General features: G+C 42.6%; 2 protein-coding genes across 6 annotated transcripts; one reads left to right on the top strand and one right to left on the bottom strand.

Annotated features, from left to right (window-relative positions):
- Positions 1-228: 228 nt before the first annotated feature.
- On the bottom strand, positions 229-18,507 carry YIPF3 (Yip1 domain family member 3). 4 transcript variants are annotated; one of them, XM_061624788.1, is made up of 9 exons: positions 17,958-18,506; positions 10,768-10,968; positions 9,508-9,614; positions 8,639-8,684; positions 7,246-7,338; positions 6,873-7,004; positions 3,013-3,126; positions 2,458-2,581; positions 229-1,419 (listed from the first exon to the last, which is right to left on the bottom strand). In XM_061624788.1, the coding sequence occupies exons 1-9, from the start codon at positions 18,051-18,053 to the stop codon at positions 1,298-1,300; spliced, it is 1,035 nt and encodes a 344-aa protein (XP_061480772.1). In that variant the 5' UTR covers positions 18,054-18,506; the 3' UTR covers positions 229-1,297. The 4 variants fall into 4 exon arrangements, with proteins under 4 accessions (XP_061480772.1, XP_061480774.1, XP_061480775.1 ...); XM_061624790.1 differs by lacking the exon at positions 17,958-18,506 and adding an exon at positions 11,380-11,483; XM_061624791.1 differs by lacking the exon at positions 17,958-18,506 and adding an exon at positions 11,278-11,363.
- Positions 18,261-27,628, top strand: POLR1C (RNA polymerase I and III subunit C). Of its 2 annotated transcripts, none has more exons than XM_061624793.1 (9): positions 18,261-18,686; positions 19,556-19,627; positions 20,657-20,764; positions 22,428-22,560; positions 23,150-23,266; positions 23,549-23,698; positions 25,526-25,675; positions 26,400-26,516; positions 27,081-27,628. In XM_061624793.1, exons 1-9 carry the CDS (start codon positions 18,618-18,620, stop codon positions 27,197-27,199), a joined length of 1,035 nt encoding a protein of 344 aa, XP_061480777.1. In that variant the 5' UTR covers positions 18,261-18,617; the 3' UTR covers positions 27,200-27,628. The 2 variants fall into 2 exon arrangements, with proteins under 2 accessions (XP_061480777.1, XP_061480778.1); XM_061624794.1 differs by lacking the exon at positions 18,261-18,686 and adding an exon at positions 18,697-18,797.
- The last annotated feature ends 202 nt before the right edge of the window (positions 27,629-27,830 follow it).

A 27,830-nucleotide genomic window follows, 5' to 3' on the forward strand; every position in this document is an offset into this window, starting at 1 on the left:
GTGTGACAGAATCTGTGTGTTATGTCCTTTTTATTTCACAATTTAGATGTGGAATCCAGACAGACAGAGAGATTGATGCATTCTTAAGTACTCTAGGTAGAAGACCCAGTGAAGCACTTATATTTCTTTTTGAATTATTACTCTTTCTATGTTACTGGAAAGTAGTTAAATTCTACCCTCAGTACAAATTGAGAAGCAGATGATAAAGTAAGAACTCCCTTTTGGCTCTTATGCAAATTTGTATTCTTATCCTCTTTGCATCAACTTTTATTTATGAAGGTCACAGACCAATAATCATCAATTCAGAGGAAGTGTACACCAGAAGTGTCCAGCCAAAAAGAAGCTGGCTATATTTTACATAAAAAGGAGAGATCTGACAGCCACAGCAAGAGCAGACATTTGCAAACTGTCAGTAATAGTCCAAACTACAGTTTAAATCTACTCATTTTAGATAGGAACTTCAAAGTGGTGAGCTAAGCCTGCTTCAAACACAAATGCATGGTGCAATAAGCTTAGAGGTAATAGTTGAGTAGGAATGCTTCCCTCCACTGCACTCAAACCATGCAGTTCAAGCCCAGGAAGGTAAAAGCAGGCCAAACTGAATCCTAGACTGTCATGCAATAAAAAGGGAATTACACTAACCAAAGAATGCCTGCCTCAATATTTAAATATTTTGTAGAGTATACCACATAGAGGCAGATTTAAAATAAATATTATGGACAACTGAACTCTGCAGAATTTGGAAACATTCTCATGAAATAGCAAAAAAAAATTAATCTGCCATTCTTTGCATCAACCAAAGTCAGATGTTGCTCACCTGAGGGGAAGCACCTTGGGCAAAGGAGTTTACAACCAGTTTTGCTTGGGTTCTAGGACATAGAAGAACAGCCAGCACAGATCTATCTGGTCTGCTCTTCTCAATTTATGATGAGGGCCAATGGAAGAGATTGCTCAGAACAAACATCCATTTAATTTAATTCTTCCCCCAGAAAAGAAGAGGATTACAAGTACACATAGGCTAAAGATACGAGAGCAAACACATAGGGTGTATGGAGGAGAGTGAATGAGCTATGCAATCGGCACTAAATGTGCATGGGCCAGAATAGATCTGCCCAGCACAATTTGGCCAAAACTGGACAAATGCAGTTTTTTTCTCATCCGCTGCTCTCAGCTTCCAAGAGGAGATCTGCAGATCAAACCAGGTCCTGCTCCTATTACTTTGTCCCTTTTCCCTGGTTACAGCAGCAGAGTATATGACCTATGTAGAAGCAGGGAGAGCCCACCAGAGTCTATAAGGCTATGAGGTCAGTGCAACCACTTTGGTAGTTATGTTCAATACTGCAGAGGAAACAACTGGAATGTCTCTGGCAACTCTCTGAAAGGGAGGGATGTTGGGTCCATCCAGCGTGTCCAGGATGCCTATGAGTGAGAAAAATAACAGGGTTAGTCAATATTAAATGCAAGTTGTGTTTACATCAACACTTTTGGTTCATATTAATTCGGTCCCTTGCTATCTCAGCATTAATCTTTCCAGATTTCCCCATACATGTACATGTTTCCCTCTGGATGTTATTTTTTCCTCAATAAATTATGAATTTGCACAATTGGTGCAGTATGCCAGTGAAGAGGTGGGCCTTGAGATGGAACTGTGAAGTAGCCATCTTATGGAATCAGGGTGAAGCTGAGCATTTAGTTTTTCACAGCAGATGAACAGAGGAAGTATGTGTATGTAGCTACACGGGCACAATAGTGGAAATTAAATCTGCCCTGCATAGGCAACAACCATGAGGGAGGCATACCGGATAGACAGTGCTTCCACTGGTTCAGACCAAATGGCTTAGGGCTTTATATGAGAAATAGTGCAAATTATGACAGATGCTATATGACTTGTAGCTTCTTTCAATGCAAGTATCAACACAGCAGACTGTGTAAAAAGTTGCCTGTCTAGGTGCACTCTCAAAGCTTTTCTGAAAGCAGGCTTCTAGCTAATCAAGTTCATTGTTGAGTATCACAAGCAAATGCTACTTGCTTGTGGCATTCAAGGGGCCCAAAATTCATTTGTTTTTATTTATTTATATGGGGGGGGGAGGATAGGAGGTGGCTACTTCATCCACTATAGATTAAAATAATCCGTTATATACATATGAGCATACATCAGTTGTCACACATGTACCCACATTTTCCCTATACAGGTTATAACTCTGTAGGAAAACCATTTTGTGTGCAATGTCCCAATAGCAAATAGGTATCAGAACATGTCACAATGAAATCCAAATAGTGATCTGCTCACAGTAACAGGTGGTGGTTTAAACACTTCAGATAGTCCTTTGAGTGATATTCTCACAGATCATGCCTAGGTTTGAAGCTTTTATTTCAACAAGGTAAAAAACATACAAATAGCTAGAAGTGTAATATTCCAGAACCACATACTTAACTGCCCACATTTTTCCCTCTCACCTTCTACAACCTTATGGTAAGCAAAGTGCAGATAAAGGAGGAAGAGCATATGCAGGGCAGCAAGCACTCCACACAAGATGAGTCGCTGGGTATGCCCCACTGTGCGTGACACCAACACAGCAACCTAGGAAAGACAGACCTTTTTGGTTTCTAGATTCTGGCCAAAAGTACAAATGTATGATCAAAGTGATAGCACTATCAGTTCTATGGTGGCATTTTGCATAGAATTCACTGGTCTAAAATGTACTGGCACATGTGGCTTGGTTTCACATGGATGAAATACCTGAAAAGTTGAGGCCTTTTCAACCTCTCAATCCCTTCTTTAAACATTGAGTTTACTATAGCCATGCCTCCAAGTACCATCAGAATTTGGGTATTTAAATCAGATCTCATGGGCAATGTGCTAAGTTGAGGAAGCAGATATTACCTGCTAGCAACACTAATAGAAAAAGGAAGGAAGAGGGGAAAAAGCTAATTCAGCTACTAATATTACATACCTTTGAACCACTCTTAAACTGATATGCATAGAACCTGTGCATGATTACTGTTACTTACCATTCGTAGTGTGGAGAGGCCGCCAATCACCACCCAGAAGATATAAAAAAGGGAGTGAAAGTGAATGTTGTAGGTGACAAAGAGGGTGATGCAGTGGCCAAAAAGTCCGTAGCCCTGGAAAGAAGGGAGCACACCAGAGACCAGCATAAAGGTATGTGAAAACTCCCAAACAGAAGTAGTAGCAATATGTTCTTATTGCATGTTCTCCCCAACACAGTCTAAAGTTCCAGTAGCTGTACAAGTCAACAAGCTGCTGCTGAATGTCAGAATTATATCTGGCTACTATAACTATTACATGAATGTCGGGTTATGCCCAAGGCATGTCTGGATATATTATGGGTTTAATCACCACCCAGGATTGCAGAGTGTTTGGAAGCTAAGAAGAATTGTCTAATTTTACTGTCATTCTCCCCCTCCAATTTATTTAAAGGATTTTTACATAGCTCTTCTTCAACCAAAAAAAATCCCAGGGCGGTTTACAGATCAATAATATAACTTATGAAATAAAAAAAAGCATTCAAAGGAATCAAAGCAAGAGAAAGAGCTACTCTCCACTCTCGGTACAGATACAAAGCCATCACGCAAAAGGGAAATTCTGTACTACTCTTTAGACCAGGATCTAAAGCAGAACCTCCAGCCCATTAGGCCTGCCAGTTCTCTCCTTGGCCCACCAGGCCATTTATAACAAGCCACGCCTACCTGCCAATCATAGGCAAAAAGGTGGCTGGGCCAGGCCAAAAGGGACTTCTGAAACACTGCTTCATACGTGAAAGAAGGCATTGAATCCAGCAAGCTCGAAACCCCAAAAGAGGCAGACTCCTCCACAGAATCGTTGTGGGTGGTGATACCGTGCCCCAGGAGGGACTTAATACTGGGAACGATCTATCGTCCCCCTGATCAAAATGCTCAGGGAGACCTTGAGATGAGATATGAAATTGAGGAAGCATCCAAACTAGGAAATGTGGTAGTAATGGGTGACTTCAACTACCCGGACATAGACTGGCTGCATATGTGTTCCAGTCATGACAAAGAAGCAAAGTTTCTAGATATTCTAAATGACTATTCCCTAGACCAGTTGGTCATGGAACCGACCAGAGGGACGGCAACCCTGGACTTAATCCTCAGTGGGGACCGGGACCTGGTGCGAGATGTAAGTGTTGTTGAACCGATTGGGAGCAGTGACCACAGTGCTATTAAATTAAACATACATGTAACTGGCCGATTGCCAAGAAAATCCAACACGGTCACATTTGACTTCAAAAGAGGAAACTTCACAAAAATGAGGGGATTGGTAAAAAGAAAGCTGAAAAACAAAGTCCAGAGGGTCACATCACTCGAAAATGCTTGGAAGTTGTTTCAAAACACTATATTAGAAGCTCAACTGGAGTGCATACCGCAGATCAGAAAAGGTACCGCCAGGGCCAAGAAGATGCCAGCATGGTTAACGAGCAAAGTCAAGGAAGCTCTTAGAGGCAAAAAGTCTTCCTTCAGAAAATGGAAGTCTTGTCCGAATGAAGAAAATAAAAAAGAACACAAACTCTGGCAAAAGAAATGCAAGAAGACAATAAGGGATGCTAAAAAAGAATTTGAGGAGCACATTGCTAAGAACATAAAAACCAACAACAAAAAATTCTATAAATACATTCAAAGCAGGAGACCATCAAGGGAGACAATTGGACCCTTGGATGATAAGGGAGTCAAAGGTGTACTAAAGAACGATAAGGAGATTGCAGAGAAGCTAAATAAATTCTTTGCATCTGTCTTCACAGTGGAAGATATAGGGCAGATCCCTGAACCTGAACTAACATTTGCAGGAAGGGATTCTGAGGAACTAAGACAAATAGTGGTAATGAGAGGAAGTTCTAAGCTTAATGGACAATATAAAAACTGACAAATCACCGGGCCCGGATGGCATCCACCCGAGAGTTCTCAAAGAACTCAAAGGTGAAATTGCTGATCTGCTAACTAAAATATGTAACTTGTCCCTTGGGTCCTCCTCCATGCCTGAGGACTGGAAAGTGGCAAATGTAACGCCAATCTTCAAAAAGGGATCCAGAGGGGATCCCGGAAATTACAGGCCAGTTAGCTTAACTTCTGTCCCTGGAAAACTGGTAGAAAGTATTATTAAAGCTAGATTAACTAAGCACATAGAAGAACAAGCCTTGCTGAAGCAGAGCCAGCATGGCTTCTGCAAGGGAAAGTCCTGTCTCAGTAACCTATTAGAATTCTTTGAGAGTGTCAACAAGCATATAGATAGAGGTGATCCAGTGGACATAGTGTACTTAGACTTTCAAAAAGCGTTTGACAAGGTACCTCACCAAAGGCTTCTGAGGAAGCTTAGCAGTCATGGAATAAGAGGAGAGGTCCTCTTGTGGATAAGGAATTGGTTAAGAAGCAGAAAGCAGAGAGTAGGAATAAACGGACAGTTCTCCCAATGGAGGGCTGTAGAAAGTGGAGTCCCTCAAGGATCGGTATTGGGACCTGTACTTTTCAACTTGTTCATTAATGACCTAGAATTAGGAGTGAGCAGTGAAGTGGCCAAGTTTGCTGACGACACTAAATTGTTCAGGGTTGTTAAAACAAAAAGGGATTGCGAAGAGCTCCAAAAAGACCTGTCCAAACTGAGTGAATGGGCGGAAAAATGGCAAATGCAATTCAATATAAACAAGTGTAAAATTATGCATATTGGAGCAAACAATCTTAATTTCACATATACGCTCATGGGGTCTGAACTGGCGGTGACCGACCAGGAGAGAGACCTCGGGGTTGTAGTGGACAGCACGATGAAAATGTCGACCCAGTGTGCGGCAGCTGTGAAAAAGGCAAATTCCATGCTAGCAATAATTAGGAAAGGTATTGAAAATAAAACAGCCGATATCATAATGCCGTTGTATAAATCTATGGTGCGGCCGCATTTGGAATACTGTGTACAGTTCTGGTCGCCTCATCTCAAAAAGGATATTATAGAGTTGGAAAAGGTTCAGAGGAGGGCAACCAGAATGATCAAGGGGATGGAGCGACTCCCTTACGAGGAAAGGTTGCAGCATTTGGGGCTTTTTAGTTTAGAGTAAAGGCGGGTCAAAGGAGACATGATAGAAGTGTATAAAATTATGCATGGCATTGAGAAAGTGGATAGAGAAAAGTTCTTCTCCCTCTCTCATAATACTAGAACTCGTGGACATTCAAAGAAGCTGAATGTTGGAAGATTCAGGACAGACAAAAGGAAGTACTTCTTTACTCAGCGCATAGTTAAACTATGGAATTTGCTCCCACAAGATGCAGTAATGGCCACCAGCTTGGACGGCTTTAAAAGAAGATTAGACCAATTCATGGAGGACAGGGCTATCAATGGCTGCTAGCCGTGATGGCTGTGCTCTGCCACCCTAGTCAGAGGCAGCATGCTTCTGAAAACCAGTTGCCGGAAGCCTCAGGAGGGGAGAGTGTTCTTGCACTCGGGTCCTGCTTGCGGGCTTCCCCCAGGCACCTGGTTGGCCACTGTGAGAACAGGATGCTGGACTAGATGGGCCACTGGCCTGATCCAGCAGGCTCTTCTTATGTTCTTATGTTCTTAAGTGCTGCACACCTGGCATCTGAAGCACTGGTGATCAGCTGATCATCATGTCTAGAAAGTACAGTGCAGGGCTATGTGGTGCTTTGAAGTCCTGATGGTTGACTGTTTGTCAGGGCTTCATAGCACTGCATCATCTGTTTTCATTCTAGCACCAAGTGATTGGTCACCCCTTACCAAATTTGGCCCACGGAGAGAAGGATCTGGCCTGCTGGCTGGATCCAGTTCCCCACCCTGGCTTTGGACACTCTCAGGAGACTATTAGTTGGCTGGAGAGCCTATTGTTACTTACCAAAAGTGACAACATTTGGACCATAGTGATCTGAGCATTACACAAGTATGCCAGGAAGTAGATGAAGGAGGAGACGCCTATCCAGTAACCAAAGCAGGTGCCAATTGCAGTACCCATCAATGTGCCTTCCCTCTGTAGAAGAAGCAAAAGCAGCTAGAGGAGCAATGCAATCTGAAAATGGGACTATCAGGCAGTATTTGCCACGACATTCAACAGGAGTGAAATGTATAGTAGTCATTATTTGCACCTCAAACACAGAATTCTCCTGCACCATAGATTATTCAAGATACTTCAACATGCCTGTGGAGAAAGTTCAAAAGCTAAGTAAGATTCTGGCTAGGAACATATCAGGAAAACTGGTTCCTCTCCTTACAATGATAGTATCGGATGTCTTCATTCCATGCAGCAAGATGGCCACTAGTGTGAAGACCAGCATGAGGGGACCATAAAGTTCACCAGCTATCTTCTATAAAAGAGAAAAGGTATAGAAATCATTGATCGGTATTGTGAGAAGCCAACCATATCAGACAATTAGAAAAAAGTGTCCAAAGGGGGGGGGAACAAGTGTTCAAATGTTCACTCAAATTCTTAGACCATTCATTATAGAGCACTCATAGAAATAAAAGAGCTAGCAATAGAAGGCAATTATGCTATTTTATGAGCAGCAAAGCATTATCTGTCCCTTTCCAGTAAATGTCTTACTGCTAAACTAACAAAGTACAATACGAAAGCCCACTGTGGACAGCCAAAGATGAAGAGTTTCATTTCACATATTGTGTTCATGGAGCTTTATGTTCAGATTTTAAGATGTCCAATTATTCCCTAAGCCCTCACCTGTCAGACTAAGGACAGACCAGCTGCTCTCTGATATCAAAGCAGCCAAGCCAAAAGAAGCCAGAGTACCCTGACTTTCCTGCCAGACCAAGTCCATTGCAGCACCAGAACAGATCAGCTAATGGCAAGTAGGGGAGTACCAGATTGTCAAGAGTTTCACCAGTACTCCTGGTCCATGTACTGATAGGTTCTGCATTAAAGAATATGAACTATGAACTGATGAAGAGGAGACAAAGGCAGAAAAGGAACTACACAAGTACTACCCCACTACATTTGGAATGGGGAAGCAGTTAACCTTTGCCAAATAACTTCCGTCCAAGTAATTCATCATCGGGAAGATACCAATGCAACTCCATGATGGAACACAGGTAGACTACTTTACCAACTTTATAAATGGGGAAAATGAAGCAAAACATAACACCTCAGCAAGCCTACTTGGAGTTTAGATGCTCCCTGATCTTTGGACTCAAAAACTTAAACCTACTACCTAATACCTAGTAAACGTCGCAAGACGTCACCCTAAGAGTCGGAAATGACTCGCACTATAAGTGCAGGGACACCTTTACCTTTACTTTACTACCTAGTACAGGATGGGGCACCTTTTTGGCTCCAGGGCCCAGATCCTTATTAGGATCAGCCTTGCAGGTCAAATTTGATGAGTGGGAGGAGCTGACAAGTGACATTAGCTAATGGGCTTGAGGATGGGGTTAAAGCCTGTATTGGCTATGCACACCTGTTCCCAGCAGGGAACAGACATGCATAGCCAAGGCAGCACAATTTAACCCCTGATCATCAGCTTTGATGTGTGTGACATCAGCTGTTGGGCAGGTAGGCATGGTTTGGGAAAATGGCCTCATGGGCCAAACTGGATCCCCTGGCAGGCCAAGATGGGCTCGCGGGCTCCCCACTTTTGATCTAGTGCATAAGCTCACCTGGGGAAAATTAATCATCTTCACAGGTATCATAGACTCCAACAACCTGAATGAAAACAAGGTGTACATAAAAAAGTTAATAGCTATGAATGATCAGTCAGATCTCTTAGACAGCTATCCTATTTAAAAATCACATGCAGCTCCACCAGACCAAATATCAGAATATAAATTTAATTAATAAATAAAACTAATCTTATGACAGATCTGATGTTACAGATGGAACCTTAATGTTGGAAGGCTTCACCTCTCATTAAATAATCCACACTAAACTGGATATAAAGCTTGGGGTGGGCTGGTGGGTGCCAGAAAAGCACAACCCTAATCCTGTTTACTCTGAAAGCAGAATTTCTTATTGTCCTCCTGTGGTCAGTACAATAAACAAGTACCAAAGAGGGAACCTAACAGCAGTTTGTTCCTTTCAATAATTAGTACTGCAAGGACAGATTAATGGAACTCTGATTTACATTCATTTGATAGGACACATAAGGCTAAGGATTTTGCTGAACTGATACTCCACAGCCCTGTTTTGCTCATGCAATAGCATCAAAAGATTGAAAATGAAACTGTTTGGCATAATTGGTTTGATAAATTAAAGCACAGCTAGGAGAATTCATGAACATCTCCCCCAAAGGTGATGTTAAAAGGCCTGTAAGCAAAACAGAAAAGCAGTGTGGTACTTGTCTCTATAACCTCAACACTACTTAAGGGAATAACCAGCTTGTTATTATTTACAATAGCACAATGTGGGGTATCAGATAACTGTTTTCTAAAATGCTTCTGCTATTAACTTATATTGAAGGACAGCCTTATGAGAGCCACTGGTAGACAAGGCAAAGCTGAAAAAGTGGAACAGCCTGCCATTCGCTTACCTGTTTCGAACTTGGTTTGGCTCAACATCAAAGTAGGGCCTGAGGATATCAATGTTGGCATAGAGATTGAAAGCCTTTGAGGCTTGTCTTTTTCCTGCTTGCCACATCTAGAAGAGAGAGAGACAGAGACAGAGAGATGCATCAAACTGAGCCGTCTTTTGTTGGTGCTGATGACTGGTTTATTACAATGGATTCTAGAACTTTTGCAGAGGGATCAGCATTCATGCCATATTTTGCGATACAGCTGACCATGTTAGTGGTCTTTGTAGTTGTGTACTAGAAAGTTATGCTGCTGTGAAAATTTAGACATTACTTTGAAACTGGTGATAGACTCTACTACCTCTGCAAATAAATGCTTCCCATCAGTGGAGAGAGCTCAGTCGCATTACTAATTTCTTGCTCAACACCTCTCGAGGAATACAAGAACATGCATGTAGAAGGGGAGGTAAACAGTCTAGTTTGTTTCTCTGATCTAGGAGTTAAACAGAGTCCATTTTTCACTGTGTGGGTTAAACAGAGCAGGTGCCAAGTCTCATTCTGAGTAACGGGTTTTTGGAAACCCAATTCTGGCTGCACTGTCTGTCTTGCATCTGGCAAGGCCCATGTCCCATGTGCATTCCACAGAACATAAGCTGCCCATCTAAGGAAAACAAGCATGAACACAGGAGCCAAGACTACACTATGGAAGAAGCATCAAAATATTGTCCCAAGAGGAGGGGTGGGAAATCTTTGGCCCACCAGGAGTTCCAATTTGGCTTGCCAATGCCATTTCTCTCAAACTATGTCCACCTGCCTCGTCACATCTGATATCATATGTGATGTCAGGCGGACACTGCCATCATTTCAAAGGAACAATTGGGAGGATAAAGTGAGCTCCTGGTTGTTCCTTTGCTGGTGTGTGGTGATGGTGCAACTTGCTCTGGAGGTGAAACCGCTGCTAAAATGGGGTACCCCCCCTTTTAACAGCAGTTTCAATGGCAACTGCTTCCCCCTTCTGAAGGGCTTTCAAACAGTCCTGTGCTGCAGTTTGATGATCCAACGATCGGGGCTTCACAGTGATGTCAGGTTACTGACAGGTAGACAGCCCCATCCACCTGTCAAATTGGCATGCCAGGGTCAGGGACATAAGGATTTGACCAAATGGCCAAAGAAGGCTCCCATCCCTGCCCTTGAGGATGGCAATCAGTCAGCATGTAGGAACCAGTAGCCTACACTGCCAAATCAGAGAAGCAACAACAAACCAAACAGAACTCAGCTTACCTGATCAGCTACTTGCCGACCCAACTGTCCCTTAAAGCCCTTCATTCCCAAGAACTCGCCATCTTCTTCATCTGCAGCTGCTGCCTCTGCATCTACCTCTTCCTCTTCCTTCATGCGTTGGTGTATCTCACCCATGTCTTCAAAGCTGGACCCAGATGTATCATCCATGTTTTCCATATCAATTACAGCAGAGCCCCCACCCTGAACAATGCAAGAAATATGCAAACAAAGATAGGTTTGCATAAACAAACAAAGATAGGTTTGATAGCTATTCTCCCTTACCTAGAGATAGATAAAGGTAGAAGATACTCTTAATGTACGAAGTTAAGTAGAAGATATCACTGGACTTTGTGAAAAGAGGTTCAGCTTATAAATGCAACAGTCATTAGGTATAAAAAGAATAGGAACTCTGCTCTCAAGGGCTTAAAAAGAAGCTCTGACAAAATCCAATGGCAACCATTTAGGTACAAAGACACACACACAAACACACACAATCGCCCTCCAACCTGCCTAAACTACTAGAGATAACTGCAAAAGTTAGGAGACAAGGCTGAAAGAAGAGATAGCCCAATCACAGTTATCTGTGCTCTGGTAATTGCCAGACTAGACTACCCAATGTGTGGTATGCAGTCTGCCTTTGAAGATATCCCGCAAAGTTCAGTTGGTGTAGAACACAGCTGTGAGCTATGAGGGAGGGGGGAGCTGGGAACATCTCTCTTCGGCGCTTAAAGAGCTCCGCTGCTCCTGCTCCATTTCCAAGCCCAGCTCAAAGTGCTGGTGCTTGCCTTTAAAGCCCTGCATGGCTTGGTACCTGGGTATATGAAGGTACCAGTGTATTGTTTTGTCCTTAGTGTGCTGCCAAAGCTTCCTGTGGCTGTATGGGGGTGGTTATTGTTTTGTTTTTATGGTAAGATATATTTATTTTTGTTTTTAACAATGTTTAAGACGCTTGGAGCCCCTTGGGTAACAACTGACTGCCAAATATAATAAATAATAATAAAAACACTGCTCTTACCTAAACCAGTCTGTGCACTAAGATAATTATAGATGTCCTCCTTGTTTAAGGCAAGGTGCTGACGACCAGAGAGTGGGCCTTCTCGGATACAATCCCACATCTTTGGAATGCTCTCCTCAAGAAGTCTAGCTTGGCTCCCACTCTGACATCTTTTTGCCATCAGGTGAAGGCATTCCTATCTTCCCAGGCTTTTAGAACTTTGGTTATGTTTTACATCACTAATTTATTTTAAACTGCATTTTATGCTGTTCAGTGGTTTGTGGCTTTAATTTGTTGTTTTATATTTTGTATCTTATTGATAAGATACCGGAAATATAATGTACTGAAAAATGGACTGCCTTCAAGTCAATTCTGACTTATGGCAACCCTATCAATAAGGTTTTCATGGTAAGCGGTATTACGAGGTGGTTTACCATTGCCTTCCTCTGAGGCTGAGAGGCAGTGACTGGCCAAAGGTCACCCAGTGAGCTTCACGGCTGTGTGGGGATTTGAACCCTGGTCTTCCAGGTCGTAGTCCAACACCTTAACCACTACACCACACTGGTTCTCCCAATGTATTGAAGATGGGGTTATAAATTTGTGCACGCATGCACACACGCACACACCCTGTGATCCTGAGAAAAATGAAGCACAAGAGACTATGTCAAGGGCAGAGGTCTTTAGACATTTACCCCAAGGGAGGAAAAAGTAGTAAACTGTAGCTCTTCACCCATAACCCAGAATCCGTTTGTAAAGTCAGCAATAAATTGCAAGCTGCAACTGTTCTATTCAGAAAGCACACTGCCATTGGTGGAAGAGTTCCACTGCTCTTCATTTAGTAATGACAGACAATGTGATAGGGAAGTCCACATCAAACTGAACAACTTTTTCAAGTTGCTCCTGAAGCTTATTTACTTTAGGAGCTCACAGCAGCACACACGGCATTATCTCATTTAATCTTTACAACCACCCTATGAGGTAGATGACGTTGAGAGAGAGTGATTGGCCCCAAACACTGGCAGTACAGTCAGACTAATTAGCTCATCAAACTCAAATGCTTTGCCGCATGTATATGTTTTTACAATGACTGGAGCCGTAATTAACTGAGTGACAGATATCCTGTTGGGCAGGAAAAAAATCTTCCAAAGCAGCATAGCTGACTTGCTATGGAGACATGTGAAGCAACTGGATAAATGTAAGTAACACAGATGCCAGCTGTCTGACTCTTGTCAAATGACTACAAAACCAGGAAAAGCCCCACGAGCAGGCAAAAAGGGTGAAGCCTTTGTGTTGCCTTTGTCCTCCTTGAAAGTAAAACGCTGGGATAAGCAAAAGTTTATGAATGGATACTAAAGATGGTGGGGAACAGTTCTCAGGCACAGGAGGGTATTTTCAACTCTGAGAGACTTCCAGATCTTTAATCAGTGGGGAAGGATAGGACAAGCTGGTCTGCTTAGGATTTTGACAGGACATTGCACTTTTTGGAGTAATTTATTCAGCATTCAATGGTTTGATATTATGGACCACTGTGAAGTTTATGAGGTAAAAGAAAAAGTTGGTCATGTCAGATGGGATTATTTCAAATACAGATATGAAAGGGAGACTTGGGCATTCTGAATTGATCTTTGGGGGCTGCTTTTCAGCACAGAAATCTACGAGGTCAAATACTGGCAATTTTGTGGAAGTTCCTATGAAATATTAAACCTCTGAGCTGTTGTAATTTATTTATTATTTATTTATTATTAAATTTATAATTGATAGGTATTACATTATAGCTCACAGATGGTGGTTAAAAGCCTCTCCTTTTGGCCTTGCAAGGTCATTAAAACTAGAAAAGAAGGAAAAAGGTAGAAGGTACTCCAGGTGCTTGAGGAAAGTTTTATTGCTAGCTCAACACATTTTGGACTGATCCTTCTTCTGGGACACGTTTGGTAGCTGTTTCCAACCACTCCATGAACCACTCCTGTTGTCCTGGCTAATCAGACTTGGCATCACTGACATGTTTTTCTCCGTTACTTTTAAGGCAAAACGTAACACGTGAGCGGTACATAGATCAGACTATAGATAGCACAGGTCTCTACACAGCATTTCTAGGGATGGCATTCAAGGTGTAGGTTGGGTTGTCCTATCTGATGACAGTGGTCAAACTACAGGAAGTTTCACAAAGAAAAACACCAGCGCCAAGATAACCTGGGTTTTTGGCAGAAATAACTAGCAATATCTTTTTTGCTATTAGAACAACTAAAGGTTAATCTAATTAGAGGTTAACAAATTTTATGTAAACTTTGGAACATCTCTTATCCATGTCGCCAGTGACTAATACGTGCAACAGCAAAGTAGACTTTTTAAAAAAAACAGGATAGGAAATTTGAAATCTGCAATAAAAGGTGCCAACAATATGGACCAGAACCTGGTACAGAGAGCGAGGCCTTCCATACTGGCAGCAGCAGATGTGCTTTTGTGTGACATAAGAGATGGGGAACCTCAGGCCTGGAAGCTAAATGTGCTCATCTAGGTTACTCTCTCTGGTCCTCTGGACTCTCTCCAGGTCACATCCCTCGCTGGCCCTGCTTTGCATCCTCCTTTAGTGCTTTTGTCTAGTTAGAATGTGTCCTTGAACTCAAATAATTCATGATGCTTGCCTGGGAGAGGAATGCGAGTTAGTGTAGAAGCAAGACTCACATATGGGAAAGGGCGTTGCATGCAGAAGGTCCCAGGTTTGACCCCCCCAGCATCTCCAGGTAGTGCTGGTAAAAATTCTCATCTGAAACCCTAGAAAGCTCCTGCCAGTCAATGTGGACAATACTGAGCTAGATGGGCCAATGGTCTGACTCAGTATAAGGCATCTTTCTGTGTTCCTGGGTTCTAAACCTGCTGTACAAAGGTAAAATTAACATTAGTTGCTCCACCCACTTTTGCTTCTGGCCCCATCCATCCTTGGCATGTGTCCCCCCCCCCAAAGTTTGCCTAGAAGGGACTGTGGCACTTGGACTGAAAAAAGATGTAACAGAAGGTGACAAGTAGGTCAAAGGCGCATTTGCCTTCCCACAAACAGAACACGTCTTGAGTAACTAACCTACTGTGCATAATTATCCCTTGGAGACAACCTTGAAGTGGGGGGCAAATTCCAGTAGTGGGTGGGGCCAGGAGCAAAAGCGGGCAGAACAAGGGCCAGATTTGGAGATGGGTGTGAGAGAGGAACTGCATTTGGCCTTATGACCTGAGGTTCTTCTCCCCTGCCTTAAGATTGTTACGGAAATTTGTACATGCAGAGATTGTGTGTGCCAGTGTGTGTATTTACCTAAGTAGCAGGCTTTTACCCTGCGTTTAGATCACTGAGACTTAAGACTTAGTAAAATAAGAAAAGCTACTTTATATATAGAAATATATAGCAGATAGGAAAGGCATGCCTAGTTCTAACTAACTAACTAAGTTAGAGGCGCAATGCCCAGATGTGGGTATTGCCCTCATGGCTCAGGAGAGCAAAGACAAAGATGTCTCCTTTCAACTCAGACAGTTGGGGGAAAAAAACAAAGGAAGGAGAGGCAGATAAGCTTCCCTGAGCATATCAGTTTACAACGGAAGGAAGTTAAGTAGAGAAGAGCACAGGTAAAGGTAGGCAAGCCTAGCCAGCTGGAGGACCCTAACTCTATCTTTCTTCTGGAATACAAACGGAAGAACCCAAACAGGAGTTGCTCTTGCCCCACTTCCACCAAAGATTAGGGCAAGTCTTTTTCAGTGCATGCCATGGAAAGAGCAGCCATCCACATATCATTGGAGAGAAGACTGAAATCCATTTCGTAACTTTCTAACAAAATATTGTTACTGAAATTGAGGTGTTTCTTCTTTTTTTTTTTGAAGTTTTATTGAGTAACCAGTCATTTTAATATTGTTTTGTGTTGCTTTTAAGTATTTTTATGTTGCTTTATACCACCGTGATGTTTTGCAAGAGAGTGGTATATAAATACTCTTATAAATAAATGTTAAATAATAGATAAATATGTCACAAGTATAAACATTCATAATGCAACTTAGTGGAGTATAAAATTTTCATAATTTTACCTAAATAGTAACACAGTTCTCCATCACCTGGTCATCAACATTCAAGATTCTGGATACCTGGTTACCAAAATTTAAGATTTTGGAAGGTGCTACTTCCCCTGCCCCAACATGAAAGCTATTTAGTAATGCATTTTTCGGCCTGACATCCTTGCCTAGATGTCTGGGGCCCAGGGATGTAATCTTTCAGGGTCTCAGTGGTGTATGTCTTAGACTCCTTACTTTTTTGGGAGCCATATCCCAGCAGGGTCAGTGTCTCCAACATCCTATGAGCCAATCAGCATGAAAGGTGAGTGTGTTGGCCACTGAGGAGTATCTTCTAACATGCTTCCTTGTCCTTTCCTACTGACTGGAGCAAAGCCCACTGAGAAGATTCTTCTCAGTAGCTAACACAGTCCCCTTTCATGCTGACTGGCTCATAGGGGCATCTGTTCTTGTGGGAGAGGGCATTAACAAGGATCTCATTCTCAACCCAGTAACAAAAAATGGGGAGGGTGAAGATGTGTGGTTTTGTTCCAGCTCAAAGCCAGGAGTAAGGAGGAAAGGAAGAGGAGGAAACGAGAAAAAAATACATGGGGGGGGCAGTGTGTGATGGTGTTTCAGCAAAGTTCAAAAGGTTACAAATTCCCATGCCAAATGAGTGCCTGGTCTGCTTGGAGAGTGTGAATTCCTTCATTTAGTAAAAAAAACAGGCTTTGTCTTAACCCAGCAGCAAAAAGCCCCCAGAGAAAGGGAGTTGGAAGGGAGAAACCTATGCGGCCAGCAGTTTTTAAAAAGCTTGTCTATTGCTGTAGGGCTTTCTGAGTTTTATAGACACCCCAATGAGTTTTGATTGCAAGCAAGCCTTTATTAAAAGTTCCTAGTTCAAAAAGCCAAGACAAGTTGTGGAGAGTGAGAATTCTGTAATTGCAGCAGAGACAATGAATCCTGATGATAGCATCCCATCTACATCATCAAGCAGTTTGGTAGCAGCAGGAGATAAACAAGTAGACACAATTTAATAATTCAAGCAATATCTCAGTGAGAAAGGACAGTCAAATAGTGACCTTGATACAGAAGCAGAAAACAGTATTCAGATCTTGGCAGATTGTGCAACCATCTAAGATTGTAGAATGATTTATTTATTCATTATTATTTATTTTATTTATTAGATTTTTATCCCACCCTTCCTCCCCCGAGGGGCCTAGGACAGCATAATCTTAGAAAGGGGCATGGCTGTGAGGGGGTATGGCTGTCACTATCATTATGGAACCAAGCACTGTTGAATTTACCACTATGCTACTGCTGGAGCACTTGGGTCTCTTGGACCTCTTCCTCCCTGAAGAACATTTTGGCTGGATATACTTCAAGACTGCCAAAAACCGAAATGCTTTGCAGCTCTCTAATACCAGATGTGGAGGATTCTCAAATGAACTCCAGCAGAGTTTGAGGAAAGTAGAATACCATTTAAGGCTTCAATCCTAATCCTATGTACCTCACACTAAACTCCACTGAATTCAGCAGGGTTTACTGCTGAGTAAACATGGTTAGGATTACGGTGTAGTGCACTGGCCGAAAGCCGCGGAGTTGCACCAGGTTTATACACAACCAAATCTTAACTGACACTAGAAGCTAAAATGATGAAACTGAGGTTATCATACTTTGGACACATCATGAGAAGATGTGATTCACTAGAAAAGACAATAATGCTGGGGAAAACAGCAGGGAGCAGAAAAAGAGGAAGGCCAAACCAGAGATGAATTGATTCCATAAAGGAAGCTACAGACCTGAATTTACAAGATCTGTACAGGGTGGTTCATGAGAGATGCTCTTGGAGGTCGCTGATTCATAGGGTTGCCATAAGTCGTAATCGACTTGAAGGCGCATAACAACAACAACAACAAATCTTAAAACAATTACAACATCAACTACTTCCCTTCGCTTTCAAGAAGAAAACACATATATTTCTTTCCCCATGTTTTCAAAACAGGTTGGTGGATTGTTGGTGACTGAATCCGAATCGGTGATTGCAAAACCGGTGTGGAGGGTGATAGTTACTCCAGATTAGTTACTCCTAAGAGGGCATCAAACATAATTCGGAGAATACCATTGAAATTGGGGGAACCCTAGGAGGTGCGCCTCTCTCTCATCTCCATACCTGTATATTGTCCTCGAAGGCTCCCCACTCCGCCACCGCAGCTCCACTCCTCGTTCCTCCGGCTCCTGCCGTCGCGGGGACCCCGGGTCCAGACATCTACCTGCCACCAGTTGCGGGGGAGCGAACAAACGCCCCCCTCTCAACCCACTAGCGGAGGATACACGAAACCAGGGCCCGGTTGAAGATGAAACGAGAAGGACCCGGATGTAATGAAACTAAGGCAACCCTATTCAAGTTATGGGCCATCCCAGTCAAGTGGAGGACGTGGAGATTTAGCAATTCTCGCGATGTTTCATGACAGATGTTCTGATCATTACGCCATCTTGGTTGCTCTGGACAAGACAGTTCAATAAAGGACACATGAAACAGCAGGCCGTGAAAGATAAACAGGGACGAATGGAAAATTCCAAGGTGTAGTATATTAGGTCAACATGTATTCAGCTGTACGGCAAGTCGATACAAAAGGTGTTCTTGACGCCACACACAACACGGTAGCTGAAAGCGACGAAGGTGTTTTCTTTGCGGCAATGGATGTAGTTGTGCCATAGGAAGGCCTCTATCACGTGGTACACGAAGCTTTATCCCTCCCACCTCCTCCTAAAAACAAACGTCGACGGCGCTTGCTGGCAACTGCTTTTTCTGCAGGACGTTGACTGGAAGATGGCGGCGTCTAGTAGCGTGGAAGAGATGCGGAGCCGGGTGGTTCTGGACGAATTTGGGATTCGCAACGTAAGTAACAGAACGGAAAAGTTGGCAGAGAAATAGAGACATCTGGTCGCGAAGTGGATGCTGCTAACGGGTTGAGTGCGACGCTTCATGAGGATTGGAAGGGTTACTCAGGTAGAGACACGTGTGTGTAATAAATGTAGCTCTCGTTAATTCATGCACACGCATTTATTTTAAAAAATGTTACATCCCGCCTTTTCGTCTGCTGATGTTCAATAAAAATAAAAATCCAACACAGAAATCATGCTAAAATGCTGTACTAATGCAGAAAACTATCAGACAGTATCTGCTGACCTGCGTATATGAAGTGGTCCCAGGCTATGGTCTGAAGGCACATGAGGCCAGTAGCCTGCTGAAACTAAGCAGGTCAGGTCTGGTCAGTGCCTGGTTGGGAGGCCGCCTGGGAACCATATGTAAGCCGCCTTGGGTTTCTATCTTGGAAAGAAAGGTGAGGTATAAATATAATAATAAATAATAATAAATAAGTGGCTTCATTTTAAAATAAAAAAGTGTTAGAGATGAAGTTTTTATGAAAGTTCTTCTCAGAGGTGCTTGGCTGTTTTGTCTGTTTCCTGCATGCAAGTAGACTTCTTGAGGCAGCCAGTTTACTAATATGACCATGTGAATTCTGCCCCCTCCCCCTGTATTCTAGGTACCTGTGTACATCATTACACACTTTAATCCTTCTGAAAGTACCTTAGGCTGAGGTAGACCTTGTTCTACTGAGCTCAGTATTGTCTAATGTGACTGGCAGCAGCCCTCCATTGTTTCAGAAAAGAGTCTTTCCTGTCTCTACCTGGGGATTAGACCTGGAACCTTGTGCATGTAAAGCACATGCTCTGACACTGAGCTACAGCCTCTTCTTTTAACAGGTCCACACAACAGACTTTCCTGGGAATTACTCTGGATGTGATGATGCCTGGGACAAGGAGAAGTTTAAAAAGGTCAGAATTTTGGTGCTTAAGTAAATTACGTGGAGTACTTCTTCCTATTGGGCATCCTGAGATCAAAGGCTGGTGGCTTCCTTTAGGCCAGGAATGGGAATTTGGCCCTCCAGATGTTGTTTGACTCCAACTCTCATCATTCCCAGCCAGTATGGCCAATAGTCAGGGGTGATGGCAGTTACAACCCAGTTGCATCTGGAGGGCCACAGGTTCCCCATCACTGTTTTAGACTTTTGAGTTTACAGCTGTCCTTGATAGCAACCAATAGGGTTGTAGAATGACCTGGCTTTCTAGGTTAGCCATCTCAAACCTGATACCAACCAGATGTTTTGGACCACAAATCCCATCAGCCTCAGCCAGCAAGGCCAGTGGTTGGAGATGATCTGTGGATTTGTTCAGGCAGTAGCACTTTTCACACAGTTCAGAAATGCTATTGGTTTAGTGGTACACTAGACTGGGCCTTTTGCTCTCTACAACAAATGTGTGTATTTGGTGTCCTTTACCTCAGGTAGGCAGACATCAGTCTAGCAGAATCTAATTTTAGTGTTTTAGTAGAACCCCAAGACCTGCAAGCTGTTTGTAGTATCACAACAGAATGGATCTCACAGTCCTTCCAAACACAAATACATTCCTGGTTACCATAAGCTTTCTTGATTTCAGGTATATCATTTAGTGCAGAGGAGGGATTATTCTGAGGAAGGATTATAACACTGGGTGTCAGAAATCCTTGTTTATCTACTGCTAATTACTCAGAGATCAGCTATTCAATCTAGATCTACCTTCTGCCTACCCTTGCTATTCAAAATCTTGTTTCTGCAATCTTACACCCACATGAAGACTATACTGTAAACTGTTGGTGCTCAATTTGATGTGGTAGCCTGAACATCTAATTTTTCTCCATGGTATAGGCTGATCAAATGGGCCTGGGTTGTGAGGATCATTTGTCACATTTAAATGGCATAATATAAGGCATTTTTATGCCTACAAATGATGCCCATTTTCAAAACTTGTCCTTCCTGTCCCCTGCAGAATTTCAAAGTAGATGTGATCCACATGGATGAAAACACTCTTGAATTTGACATGGTGGGGATTGATGCTGCCATTGCTAATGCTTTCCGACGCATCTTGCTTGCTGAGGTATCTATTTCTCATGTTGAGCAACTCTAACAACACTTCCTAGATAGTCCCTTGATTTCGACTTTATTGTCCAGGTTTGACTTCTACTTCTTTCTACAAGTACAAAAAGGCCAGCATAGGGTTGTTTTAGAAAAAGGTTAAATGTATTTCAAATTTCCCTGAAAAGTATAGAAAAATCTGTTGAGAAAAGTCTATTGAAAATGTTAGTTAAAGGCTCTAATATGGACTAAATGAGAAGAGAGGCCTGGAGAACCAATCTTTGTGAAGTTCTTTTGTAGAGACCTTTTTGTAATGCAGTGAACATTACAACATTTATAAAAAATGCGTCTTTCTTAGCGAGCAGGCATACATACATTTAAGATGCCATAAGGATTTAGAAACACGATTATCTAAAATAGCACATTTGGCACTTTGTTATAAATACCAGTCCTTTGGGGATTACTTGTATAGGTCAGATTATTTGTGTTTTATAGGATGTGTTGACAGCTTCTAAAGAATGCTTCTAAAGAAATTGTTAGCCACTTCCATAGAGCATGGGCTCATGAACAGCTATTGGCCATATTGACTACATGGAACCTCCATATTCATCTGATGAAGTGGGTTTGAGTCCATGAAAGCTTATGCCATAATACATTTTGTTAGTCTCTAAGATTCTGCAGGACAATACAGTTTTTTAAAAAAATTTCAGAGGCAGTATAAGTCTTTGTCCTCAGTATCTCATACTAAGAATGAAGGGTTGCACTTCTGCTTGTGAGGTTCTCGGAGGCACCTGGTTAGTCACTGTTGGAACCAGGCTAGGGGTCTAGATAGGCCCCTTGCTGGATGCAGCAAGGTCACATTAAGCCTAGGTAATATTTAAAATGAGACCTAGTGAACTTGCTAACAATGAGGTCCAGCATCCTCATCTGTGCCCTGTGTACTCCTCATTCTTCCTTTCCATCTGTAATTGGGCATTTTAAAAAAATTGATGCCTTTATCTGTTGCTGTAGGGTGATAGAAAAAGGTGCCAAATCAAGAGGTGCCAAATTCTGCCAGTGTTCAAAAGGAGGAATCTGGAGTGCAGTTGGGGTTTAACTGCCCTGTGCCTGATGTCATATGTCATCAGGTGATGAACAGGTGGGCATTGTTTGGGCCAAACCCTGCCACTGGCCAAATTTGGAGGTTTGGCAGGCTGCTACAAAAGCTGCTTACTTTTCTTAACTTCTGAGTACTTTGGCTAAAGATAGCTGAAACGTGCAAAGATTGATGTTGCACGCACACAATTGTCAAGCTGCAACTAAAAGTCTTTAGTTTAAATTCATGAGATGAATTATATTTTCTAAAAGTTAAAAGAGTTTTTCCTTTTGGTGATCAAATGGCTAGGATGCATATGGTAGATGTGTTTTCAAGGTTGGCTGTTTATCGTATTAAAGCTTGAAATAATTCTTTAGCAATAAGTCTTGGCTACTGTGAGTTGACAGTTCAAGCAAGACTATCTTGGGGCTAGTACCATGAGTTTCTGGTCTAGATCCCCTAAAAATGGTACAAATGTTTAGGCTAGACAGTTGGAATAGAAAGACAGATAGGGCTGAAATGATAGTTATAGTTGTTTATTGGGGACTTTTGCTTTAAGAGGAAATGTGGCTGAAGATCTCTGAAATGATATTTCCCCCTTCATGCCTAGGTGCCAACCATGGCCATAGAGAAGGTCTTTGTGTACAATAACACTTCCATTGTGCAGGATGAAATCCTAGCTCATCGCTTGGGACTAATCCCTATCTGTGCAGATCCTCGTCTCTTTGAATACAAGAGTGAAGGTGAGAAGGGAGAGTGCTTGTGGGCGTTCCATAGGCATCCGGTTGGCCACTGTGAGAACAGGTTGCTGGACATGATGGGCCACTGGCCTGTTCCAGCAGGCTCTTAAGAATTTATGGAGGATTCAATCTGGCTAGTCTAGGGTACACTAATGTGTAGGAGTGGCTAACCCATGGGCTCCATACAACCCCTCCAAGAGGATTTTTTGGCTGACCCCCCCAGACCCCAATTTTAATCTTTATTTTTGATCTTCCCACTATGATGCCAAAAGGGTTTTTGTTGCCTCCCCAGCCCCCTGCAATTTGTCTATTTATTGGCCACTTCTGTGGGTCCTCTGCAGTGATTCTGTAATGCCAGAAGTTAATTACCCCCAAAATGTGTCCTTAAAAAACCTCTAAAAATTTGCTACATCCACTCTTCCACTTTGGCCATGCCCACTTAGACATGTGGCCTCCAGAAGGTTGATCATGGGGCAAGCAGCCCTTGGCCTAAAAAAATTTTAGCCATCCCTGCACTAACAAGACATACGTACCCAGCAAAAGCAGAGATTGCTCAGAGTGGCTTCAGCCTATTCTTCTTTTTCTTTTGCAGAAGACGAATGTGATGAAATTAACACTCTGCAATTCCAGCTGAAAGTAAAGTGTAGCAGGAATCCTCAGGCAGCCAAAGAATCTTCTGACCCCAGTGAAATGTACATCAACCATAAAGGTAAACTGCTGCTATGGAGTAAATGCCCTCCTGCTGTTACTGTCTAGATCAATACACATGTGAATATCTCCATCCCCTTCGGTCTTCCACTCCCATAGCCCTAGTGATGAAGACACTGGAACCTGCTTTACAGTATTAATTCTTTTTTTGCCTCCCTCACCTTCTACCCTCAATATTATATTTTCCTTTCACTGGCTGGTTACGGAGAGAAAGGCATCAGAGTTGATTAAAATGTCTGCCTCATTACAGACACAACTTTTTTACGGCTTTTTCTTTTCACAGTTTACAGCAAGCACATGGAATGGGTGCCACTGGGCTCTCAGGCTGACAACATGAATGCCAAGTTCCATCCTGTACATGATGACATCCTTATTGCCCAGCTGCGACCGGGCCAAGAGATTGATGTACTTATGCACTGCATAAAAGGCATTGGTGAGGCAGCTGGTGTGCTGGGATCAAGTTGACTCAGTTTTTGGAAATGTGGGGCAACAGAACCTTGCGATTTCTGTGTGTAGCTAGTATTTGCTCCTAGATGCTAGCCCTCAGTGACTTAAAGGATCACTTTTTACTAGGATTATTTTTACAATAGGATAGCATATCTCTGGTTTGGTTGAATGGGCATTCTGGATTGTTCTGCTGTAGACAAACTGGAACAGGTTCAGAGGAGGGCAACAAGGATGATCCGGGGACTAGAAACAAAGCCCTGTGAGGAGAGACTAAAAGGACTGAGCATGTTTAGCCTTGAGAAGAGAGGATGGAGGGGAGATATGATAGTACTTGAAAGGTCGCCACACAGAAGAGGGCCTGGGTCTCTTTCTCGATCGTCCCAGAGTGCAGGACACGGAATAATAGGCTCGAGTTGCAGGAAGCCAGATTTCCACTGAGTATCAAGAAAACCTAACTGTTAGAGCAGTATGACTGTGGAACCGATTACCTAGGGAAATGGTGGGCTGGAGGCATTCAAGAGGCAGCTAGACAGGCACCTGTTGGGTATGCTTTAATTTGGATTCCTGCGTTGAGCAGGGGATTGGACATGATGGTCTTATAGGCCCTTTCCAACTCTACCGTTCTATGATTCTAGTCTACCTGTGCTTTATGGAACAGGCTTGTCACTGATCCAGTGATGCCATGTACAGTAATTCTCAACTCTTCATGTTGCAAAAAATCTGCCTGTGACCTTTAGGCTGGGTAAAGTATAGCCAAACATTAGTATTTTGAGGAAGTTTAAAACAGCACACCATTCATGGTTAATCTGACACATTGGCGTGCTTGACCCTACTGGCTTCCATTTCAAAAGGGTAAAACACCAATTGAATGGCATAGCTAAGAAAAAACATCCTAAGGCTTAGTTGTCTTTTGCGTTGGATAACGCAATTCTTATGATATTATGATAAGATTCTTATCTCAGCATCTGCTGCCCAGTCAACCTTAAAATACTTGTATGTGGCTTAGGAGGGCAATTAGTGCTCTTCACATCTTTGGATGTGACTGACATGCTAATCAGTCTTGTTGCCAGGTAGATGAAATTATATCCTTCCTGGTAATTTGAATCAACCTAGATTAGCATAGGTACTGAAAAACCTCATATAGGTTAGCAAAGGCTTTCCTAGCTTGTAAGATATCGATTGGTTCATGTAACCAGGGGGTGTTCGCACTCTGTGCCTGATGCTAATAGGTTTAGGTCTTTTTTTCAAGGAATCTGTGGATGCCTGCATAAAGAACATGTGACTCATTTGAAGCTGCCCCAGAGACAATGTGCTCAGAGTCAATTTGGGTACGCTGAAATGGCTTGAACAAGATCTTTAGAAACCGGGGTGAGATACGATGTAGTGTGAGCAGGGATCTGCTCATGCAACAGGGCTTCTCCTTCCCCCTCAGCCCCCTGCATATCCTCAAAATTTGCTCTGGAGGATTGGGGGGTTCTCTGGTGCAGATATAGGGGGTGCATGGGTGGCTAGAGTGGGAAGAAGAGAAACTGGAAGGACTGTTGGGCAAATGAGTGAACATGCTTGGATGTCACCCCAGCTAACTAAAGCCTGTACATGTCTTGCCCATTGTGAGGCAAAGGAAATTCATTCTTTCTCTGTTTTGAATTCCAAATTACGTGATTTCTGGCTGTTGCTGTTAAGGCAAGTAATTTGAATTATTATTAACCGGGGAACTGGCTGTGTGTTAGGAAGCTGGCTTGAAAAATAATCTTGGCTCTAGGTTTCTGTCTCTATTCCATTCCCCAATCTTTAAAATACTGTCTTAATTCAGGTAAAGATCATGCAAAGTTTTCTCCAGTGGCTACAGCTAGTTACCGGTTATTGCCAGAAATAACTCTGTTACAGCCTATTGAAGGGGAAGTGGCTGAGAGGCTGAAGAAGTGCTTTTCTGATGGGGTTATTGAAGTCCAGGAAATCAAAGGTATTTTGTACTTCCTTTCCTTAGACCAGCAGTGGGGACCCTGTGACCCTCTAGGTGTTGGATAATAGCTCTCATCATTCCTGGCCATGTGATGGAATTTGACATCCAACATCTGAAAGGCCATAGACTGTAAAAATCACAGGTTGTGCTTACCAGATGAACAAAGACCAATAACCAATCTCTAAACTGCAGCTGGGTAAAAGTGTGTTGTTTCTTCTGAGGTCTTATTCCTGACCTACATCATCCTGATATTTGGAGTGTGCTTTGTAGAATTAGAAAACTTGAGTCTGCTATTCTTCTGCTTGTTGGATGCACAATGATTCAGGGTGCTTACCCTATCTGACCATCACAGAGTCAGGAGAATCTTAGCTTGTGAAAACTATATTTGAAGGAAAATGTGATTCTATGCACACGGGCTTAGGAGTAAAGTTCCTGTGTTCACCAAGGGCTATCTTGGAGCAAGCATACATAGAATTAGACTGTAATTGCCCTTTGGCCAAGTTGGCAAAATTTTCATGAGGGCATTGGTAATGGGCAAACACCACCTTTGACACTACTGCTTTTGGCCTTGAGGAAATTCTTTGGGACTGTTTCCCATTCTCTTTGGGAAATGTCTTGTCTTTGGGGTGAGGGGAAAAGGGTAATAATTCAGCCAGTTAGGGAAGGTTCAGTAAACGCATGCCTGTACCTGTTTTGGATCTTAAGTGTTGGTCTGTTTCTGTAGGGAAAAAAGTGGCAAGAGTGGCTAATGCTCGATTGGACACATTTAGTAGAGAATTTTTTCGGCACGATGACTTGAAAAACCTTGTGCGCTTGGCTCGGGTGCGAGATCACTACATCTGTGAGTAAGCCTTTAAGTTCTTCTCTTGCAGTGCCTCTTTCTCTGACCCTCTTAGTAACTGGGCAAATGCATGTGTAGTATTGGAAATGCCCTATCTTGTACACAAATATATTCTTTTTTTACACTATAGTTTGGTTTAAAAAAGTTGTTTAAATCTTAAATTTTATGCATGTGTTGATGTGAAACAAAGTGATACCTCTTTGGCAATCATTTTAATTGAGTAAGGCTGCAAACCTACCTGGGAGCAGCAGGACCTGCTTCTGAGTAGTCCAGGTTACGATTGCAGCCTGAGGCCCACATGTCAGTCTTCAAACATTTAAGCTAACCCCTCAATCATGCTTAAGAATCTAAAAACCATAATAGAAATGGGTTGCTGATAGTTGCTTGGGGGAATATAATATCCTCACAAAATCCTGAAGGTTTACAAAAAAGAATTGATGCCCAGTGAATACTTATGTTGCTAATAAATATGAGTTGTCTGTATGATATTTGGGTTTGCTTGTTTGTACTTCTGGGTATTGATGCTCGTGCTACTTTGGACCTGATTCTAGCTTGTTTCTCCAGTTTCTGTCGAGTCAACAGGTGTCTTGCCTCCAGATGTGTTGATGAGTGAAGCAATCAAGGTATTGATAGGAAAGTGTCAGCAGTTTCTAGAAGAGCTTAAATTCATCCAGAAGAAATAAGTTTTTCTTCCTAAAGTTCAGCATAAGATTCCACTTCAGTGGGATCTCTGCAGCTGTGTCACGAAGGATGGCTTCAACAAAGTCTGTGTCATCGGGCAAGGAAAGGCCTCTACCACAGATGTAAGACTGAAACAAGTGACTTTATCTTCTTGGTACTCAAGCTGAGATGTGGCTGAAAATGCAAAGGTATACAGCAATGCTACCATGCAGCTTTTTTCAAAGAGCAAACTGTTCTGGTGAGGGCTCGATCTCTTGACAAATACACCATAAATGGATAAAAATATTGTGCAATCAGGTGGATGGGTAGGCTGCAGGATATTGCAAGATCTAAGTGATTATCCTAAATGTGCCTGAGGACTCTATTAGACTTGGATACAGACCCACCTCTTGTGAATCACCTGACGAATGGACATTAAAATTATTTATCAATACATGTCACTAGGTTAATCTGATACTACACCAGAGGTGGGAAACCTTTGGCCGTCTAGATGTTGCTGAACTACAATTCCTGTTAGCCTCAGCAAGCATGGCTGATGGCCAGGGATGATGGGAGTTGTATTTCAGCAATATCTGGAGGACCAAAAGTTCCCTACACGTGTGCTACACAATAAAGTCTAATGCCCATGAAGAT

The sequence above is a fragment of the Rhineura floridana genome, chromosome 4 (assembly GCF_030035675.1).
Source record: "Rhineura floridana isolate rRhiFlo1 chromosome 4, rRhiFlo1.hap2, whole genome shotgun sequence".
Taxonomy (NCBI): Eukaryota; Metazoa; Chordata; class Lepidosauria; order Squamata; family Rhineuridae; genus Rhineura; species Rhineura floridana.